The sequence below is a fragment of the Coffea eugenioides genome, chromosome 4 (assembly GCF_003713205.1).
Source record: "Coffea eugenioides isolate CCC68of chromosome 4, Ceug_1.0, whole genome shotgun sequence".
NCBI classification, from domain to species: domain Eukaryota; kingdom Viridiplantae; phylum Streptophyta; class Magnoliopsida; order Gentianales; family Rubiaceae; genus Coffea; species Coffea eugenioides.
In genome coordinates this window covers 4,105,840-4,113,317 of record NC_040038.1, presented here as the reverse complement: position 1 = coordinate 4,113,317, position 7,478 = coordinate 4,105,840, and the positions used below count along the sequence as shown (strand labels likewise).

The 7,478-nt window shown below is 35.4% G+C and overlaps 1 protein-coding gene across 1 annotated transcript; it reads right to left on the bottom strand.

Moving 5' to 3' along the window:
* Positions 1–1,726: 1,726 nt before the first annotated feature.
* Positions 1,727–6,257, bottom strand: LOC113769541 (AP2-like ethylene-responsive transcription factor At1g16060). Its single transcript, XM_027314013.1, has 8 exons — positions 5,694–6,257; positions 5,480–5,562; positions 5,315–5,323; positions 4,964–5,052; positions 4,751–4,824; positions 4,570–4,620; positions 3,616–3,692; positions 1,727–2,660 (listed from the first exon to the last, which is right to left on the bottom strand). The coding sequence occupies exons 1-8, from the start codon at positions 5,891–5,893 to the stop codon at positions 2,080–2,082; spliced, it is 1,164 nt and encodes a 387-aa protein (XP_027169814.1). The 5' UTR covers positions 5,894–6,257; the 3' UTR covers positions 1,727–2,079.
* Between the last annotated feature and the right edge of the window lie 1,221 nt (positions 6,258–7,478).

Here is a 7,478-nt window from a genome sequence, read left to right as displayed (position 1 = left end):
GCCTGTACGTGGGAATTTGAAAGCATCTCGTGTACACAGGCTACTGCATAAATTTAAGATCTCCAATTTGCCAATTCTACCAAAAAAAAAAGCGACTTTATAGTACGGATAGCCATACAATTTTCTAGATTTAGGTAATCTACGTACACACACAGGAATTTATCAATTGTAAAGAAAGTTAATCATATATGCACTGTCCAAATCTTCTAAGCAAATTCGGGTAGCCCTGAATTAAGTACGAGGAAAAGAAAATAAAACGAAGCAAGAGTACGACAAACATCCGACAAAGCAAATTTAAACAAAATTGATCCCAAACTTACTGTCTCAAGCTATAAGCAGCACGCTACTTGACCTTACCTATGCTTTGACGTTGTCCACATGGGTATCGTTAGTACATTAACAAAGATTGTGACATTGAATTCCCAAGAAATAATCCCAGAATACATATCCCATTATACTAAGTCGGGGGAGCAGGATAGCGTAGAACTCCAAAAAGGTTGCCAGTTGGTTGCTTATCTTCCACTTGTTTTTTTTTTTTTTTTTTTTTTTTGGATTTGGGACCAGCTGATGCGGATTTTTACGCATAAAATCGGATATTGCCCGTTAATTTAGTCGCTAACTGCCAATAAATGGCCCTGAGCTGGCCTTTTGTGCAAATGCATGCTGACATTTGGAAGCTGGTCTGAATTGAAGAGATAAAGATGAATCTGGTTTGTGTTTTTCCGATCGACATATGTTCATTGCACCAATCAGAAAGTATGTTAAATTCTTTAGGTCGGAGAACAAGAAGTTCCAACCAAATGACAATAAAGAAAGTCCAAGGAAACAGAAAGATTCAAGCATTCAGTTTATTTGGGAAGAATTGCCTAATCGGCGGACATTGAGAAATGCAGGTATGGTACATTTGTTTGGTGACTTCCTTGATCCTTCAAAGTACTTTAAAAATCCCTTAAAAAAAGAAGACAAGTGTTCAAGTTATTCTCCCTAATGGATGTTCTTAGCTACTTCTGAGTGAAAACACTTTGATACCCCTATGTGAACAAGGGGATTGTCGAAGGGGATTGTCGGTAAACAAATGCAATTTTGGGGTATACAAATTTTTCATACAAAAACAGTAATCTAAATTCAAACTTTTAACTTATTTGAGTAAACTATATGATACAAATAGATAATATAAGATAGTAAAGTTCAAAGAGTTGATAGTTTAAGGGCAATTGCAATTAACCATAGATGTTTTGCAGTTTTTACGGGTGAATCGCAAAAGGAGATGAAAGAAGTATCTTAGAAAATTCCGGCAAGTAGTCCAAAAGAGAGAAACTTCGGAGTTGATTCGCATCTGGAAAGCAAATTGTAAAGCAAGAATAGGCTTTTCGAGTCCTTTGTCTTTAATAGGAGAAATGTCTGTAGCACGGGAGTATTATTGGCAGGCATGCTCAAGGAAAAAGAGCATAGATTTAGACAAGAAGCAACTTCCACATTGTGCCAATGTCTAACAATTACTTCTACATAAACGATTGATTTTAAACTTCTATTTCGTATCAAAGAACCTATCAAGAAGTCTCTTGATTCCCCAACCAGTCCCAAATATTTGGCAACCAGACCCAAATAAAGCCGCAAGCCTCATGAGTATGCTGCTTATATATGTATGAAAGTATTTGGATTAGATAGTGGACAGGGGATATAAAGCATAAAAGTTTAAGAAAAAATAGACAGTGCGACACTAACAGAAGAATAAATGCCCTTAATTGGCTACAAAAATTTTATCAATGCAACTGATAAATGAATGTCTATACCCAACCTATCTACATTAACAACCAAAGTAAAACAAACAAACCAACAGACAAAAGTAAAAAGGAAAGAAAAACTCTTCTCTTCCAATATTGCAGATGGGAAGAGCGTGGAAGCACCGTGTTAACTAAAAACTCGATAATAATAATTGGAAGCCTAAGACTCTTTTTTGTCGCCTTACTTATCATTTCTCAGCCGCTGTCTTCAACCTTTGTATTCACAAAATCGATATATAATTCTACATTTAATTCTTGAGAAGCCACCGTTTATATATTTGCGTCGACTCTTCTGCTATGCATCAAGCTCACATGGGAACATAGTTGATGCAAATGGATTATAGTCACCAAAAATATTGTCATGTTCGTCGGCAAAGTTGCCCGAGTCTTGACAAGCAAAGTACGTCTGAATATCATCAGGGAAGCTCCTCCGCGGCGGCTCTGGCTGTTCAGGAGGCGTCGAAGGGCTGTCAACGGCTGATGTCCGCTCGAGCATTTCCTTGCACTTGGATGAGTGCAGGAGAAGCCCTAATGCGGACGAAGCGGTGGTGGCACCGCCACCTGGACATGGCTGTGGCGCGGTGGTGCTGGTAGTGGTGGAGGTGTCGGGCGAGCTAGAGCTTTGTTGTTGTTGCTGCTGATGGATGAAGCTTAAATCCACTTCTTCACTAGCATCATCTTTGATTGGATTAACATTAACTTCGAGGTCAACGTTAGGGTATTGTTCGGAGCTGGCAACGTTATTGACACCGTTGCCAGTTTGGTTTGGTCTTAGCCGCTTGACGTAACGGCTAAGGTCAAAGTTAGTAACGGCGTTAAGTCCTCTGTACTCTATTGCTGCCATGTCATATGCAGTCGCTGCTTCTTCTTGTGTAGCTGCATGACAATGCATGCATGGGCATAACTATAACAAATTCAAGAATTCATTCCGCATATCATAAATAATATTTGGTGGAAAAGGTTGAAAAAGTTATATTAATACTCCATCATTATCATAAAAGTTTAAACCTTAAATGTTTGCCTTAGCAGTTGAGAGTTTGGTGATCCACGTACAACTACCAACCATATTAATTTGATGCTCTCTTTCATCTACTAATTCTGTTCTTGACTACGCAATGCATGTACATGTACTTCAAAAATTTCATCTTTAAAAAAACATAATCACTCAAGATTAATTGTGGTATTTATTAATGATACCACGTGAGAACTTGACAACTAACACAATAATTATTGTTTGCTTTCACTTGGCATGATGACTTGTGTTAAGAATGCAAATCTTAATTAGTGACATATGGAGCTTTCTCTACTAAAATATCCAATTAATTAAGCGTATCAATAGATAATCTTAAGGGTCATATCATGTTTATGAAATCTGTTTGAATAGATTAATTAGCTCATTGAATTTGGAAAGTGCCAAATGTTGTGCCACGAGCAAGTAATTGGGAGCCGTTGGTTAATAATTAGGTGGGCGACCAAGATGTTGATTTCATTCTATGGTAGATTATCTAACCATTAATGAGCCTTGCAGACGCATTAGTCACCAACTTTTGGTAATCTTGACAACGATTTTTAAGAAAGCAGGTTTATTTTTTATTGAATCACGTCAGGGGAAAGGGGAAAAGAAGAAAAAACAACAACAACAACAACGACGACGACGAGAGTCATAATTAAGCTCTTAAACCAAGAAATGAAGAATAACACTCAAAAAACCATGAAAATTTTTAGTTAGATTTATTGTTTGGTTGGTGGAAGGAGGCAATAAGCATTTTTTGGCATCAAAAAATATACCAGCCAACAGAGAGTAAATAAAGGGCAAGATGGAAAGAGTTACCATATGTTCCAAGGTAAAGGTACTTGTTGCCAAAGACTCTTCCTATTCGGGCCTCCCATCTCCCATTATGATGGTGTCTGCGCAATCAACACCGCCAGAATTTAATGCTAAAATGTGAAAGACTTAAAGAAGAGATCAAAAAGTTCCATCTCAATTCTACCAGATTTGTGGACTGATTGATGTACTATTGCATGAAAATGATGAGAACCGATCAGACTCGGCATGCATGATGCATGTCAATTGGGCAAGTAAAGGTGATGGATACCTAAGCACTACTTTGACAACTTTCTATCATTGGTCCAGCATCAATTAGTCCAAAGTCATAAATTTTCGTCTTCCTAACTACTTTGTGGCTGGATGATGCCCAGAAGTTATAGTAAGAAGTTTACTTCACCAGAACCGGCTGGCTTTTAAAATGAACTGGATGGAGGGGCCTTGCCATTGACGGAGGACAGCAATTTCCTGTGTATGTATAAACCCTACCTCATACTGTGGAAAGCTTTGTGATATGAACAACAAACATTTGGATTTTGGAACATTATAAAAAAAAAAAAAAAAGGTCCATCTAACGGGTGCCAACGGATACTGGTTATGATTTATTTCACGTGTCATATTTTTTGAAAAGATAATACTCTTAATTAGAAAAAAAATAAATACAAAGGAATGTAAGTAAAAATAACTGAAAAAAGTATCTAGAAAGGGTAATAATTACACGGTACTACGTTAAGTCAATTTTAACGTTGGGCATCAGTTAAACAAAACTCCAAAAAAAAAAGGACCGTAAATGATAGGTAGGTACTAATTTCAGGAGAGAAACATACTTATGTGTCTTAATCGTCTTATCACAGGTGGGACTCCTTTAATTTATTTTGCTTGATGGTAAGTGAACCATGCTCATCAAATGCGAAAATTAATATTATTATTCCCTTCGAGAAACAAACAAACTAATTTTACCTTGCCACTCCTCTATATTTGGAGACACCCCTCGAAAACCCGCTGCTTTTTCTGCCAAAAACAGATTCTTCAAATTAAGTTGATATCCGACTTTGCATGAATATAGGAAGAAAATCAAAAAAGAGCTCTAACATTTAAAGGAAATTTGTGATCCTATTGGCAACTGCGTTTGTACACATACCTTCTCAATGATCCAATGTACTCTTCTTTAGACTGACCCTCCATTTCGCTGAGCTCATTTTCATACGTCGAGAGCTACATACATTAAGCAAAACCGCTATGATTATCTAACAAAAAAAAAATTCAAGTCTTTTAAAATCTTACAATATAAATTTCTTCAACAAAAAGGGGGCAAAAAAAAAAACAAAGATTTGCAAGATGAATTATAGATTACAGGAAAATTGAGAATTGTGTCTTGTCCCCAGTACTTCAATGCTGCCAAGTCATATGCATGTGCCGCCGCTTCTTCATCATCGTAAGCTCCTGCCAGCCAAAAAAAAAAAAAAAGAAAGAAAAAAAAAGCCCGATTCATGGAGCATCCATCCACTTGTACAATATTTCTTGTATCCACGTAGCTACACTAAAGTGACTCTTTTTTTTTTTCTTTTCTTATTTCATATATCAGCACAAGAAGAGTGGACCTTTTCAAACCGATAGAGTAATATTTCTTTTCAAAATTCGAATTGAGGTTTAGTGATAATTAAAGAATTTATGACAATGCTGATAAAGATGGAAACCTACTTACCAAGATAAACTGCATTTTTTGTTGCAGTCCACCGTGAACACCGGTCAACAGAAACACCCCAACAAAAAGGAAAACATTAAACCCCCACGTTAATCACTCTCCACTAATTAAAACAAGGCGTTAAAACATGCATCCTTAATAGTGATTAAAAGAAAAAAGGAAAACCTTGTCTTCCTTTTTTGTTTTGCGACTCATTCCAACAGTTCTTATCCCACAAATGAGCTTCATACCGGCCAGTCCACCGGTGTCTGCAGCAAGCATAGATGGTAAAATGAAACCCTTTAATTTTATTCGATAAAGAAAGGTAAAAAGAAAAGAAAATTTTCAAAAAAGCCGTGGTTATGGAAAGATGATCACCACTTGTATATATTTACAGTACCTGGTAACACCCCGATAAACAGAACTTCGTTGCTGTGGAGAATCTCTGGGCACGCTCTTGCGGGTTCGCTTAGTTTTGGTGGTTTTGACAACGGGATTAGTAGAGTTACTGCTATTGCTACTATTATTATTATCGGCGTCAATGCTGGTGGTGGTGGTGGTGGTAGTGGAACTTGTTTTCTGCTTGGAAGATTTCGCCATGAAATAAGGAAGATTAGATAGTTCACCTCGAGGGACAAAAAAATTGAGGAAAGATCACTCTGATGAGTGTAGAGATTAAAGGCTATAAAGGAGGAGGAAGATAGAAAAAAGGAATAATGGACCAATGAACTATAGCTAGTAATGAAATAATGGGAAACTATTTAGAATGACTTGGTCCTCCTCCAATCAGATGTGAGGGATATGGAGTTTATAAAGGGAGGAAAAAATGGCGACAAGAGAAGATTGTTTTTGGAAGAGAGCGAGGTGGCAAATCAGAGGAGAAAACCAGAAAGCCGGCAGAGGAAAAAGGGTGGATAGTTAGTAGTTAATACGGCCGTCTATGAGCGGGTTTGGTGTGGGGAGTACATTTCTTGGTTTTCTTCTGAATTGTCTTGTTTTGCTAGTGAGTTGGTCGTTATATTGCTTAGCTCCTCTTCTTGCTGGTGGGGTTCAGCTGTTTTTAAATTTTGATTGAACAGAGGAGAAATATATGGTAACCTAAGAATTGATGTAGGTTGCAATTTTCTAGCCTAGATTTACATGCTGAGTTAAAACCAATACACCTTTTCTGCCTCCAATTTAATACATCAAATTCAATAAATCTTTAAAATAGTGGATAATACAACTAATCTTATCATTATTTCGAATTCAAATTTCAAACTCTCTTACTATTTCCTATTAGATGAATGAATTGAGAATTGCTGTTTATATTATTATTATTATTACTACCTTTTGTTTGGATTCATTCTAAACATGTTCTTTAATTAGTTTAGTTTAGTCCCTAAAAGCAAAATTTTAATGCCCATGATTTTGCAATGTGAATTTCAATTTTTATCAACCTTACCAAAATATAATATGCTTATGTTTGATATTGGTTACTTATCCCCATGTATCTAGACACTCTTCCAAATTAATTATACTTTTAAAAAAAAAAAAAATTTAACACTCAAAACTGCTCTTAACAAGTGCCTTGTTAACCAAATCGAATAAATAATGGTACCATTAATAAAGCCTAGATTTTGAAATTGTTAAATTAAAAATAAAATTCTACTGGCCCTTCAAACATGAAAATTTTTATTTACAATATTTATTTTTGATGAAAAATAAAGTGAAAATAAACTTTGTCTTACCAAAAATAAAAAGGAAATAACAATATAATTTAAGAAAAGATATAAAATATTTGAACCTAAACTACACCTACTTAATTTGTATATATTTACCCAAATTTGACCTTGATAGGCTTGAAGAAGAGCCTAAAACCCAATGACTAAGAACATCCTAGAGTTTTTTGATTGTTTTGTATATTCTTATTCTTTTCTTCTTTTTTATTTTTTATTATTTTTTTCATATGTAAATATGTAACACCACCATGTCATTTTTATATTCTAAGTATTTTTAAAATTTTTGTAGTTGTTAAGGATGTTATACAATATTATCAAATTTTTATTTGCATTTTCAGGTGCCTACACTTGAAACTATTGTGATCAGTTTTTTGGTTTAATATAATTTTTATATTATGAAAGGTCAGTTAAGTATATTTTGAAGGTGTAAACCAAATTGCAGGTTATGAGATTTTTCTTTTTCA

Coding starts and splice junctions, on each gene's coding strand:
- LOC113769541 (XM_027314013.1), bottom strand. CDS start 5,893: ATGGCGAAATCTTCCAAGCAGAAAACAAGTTCCACTACCACCACCACC. Junction 4,621..4,750: donor TACATTGGATCATTGAGAAG/GTATGTGTACAA, acceptor TGTTTTTGGCAG/AAAAAGCAGCGGGTTTTCGA. Junction 3,693..4,569: donor AAATATAGAGGAGTGGCAAG/GTAAAATTAGTT, acceptor TTGATTGCGCAG/ACACCATCATAATGGGAGAT.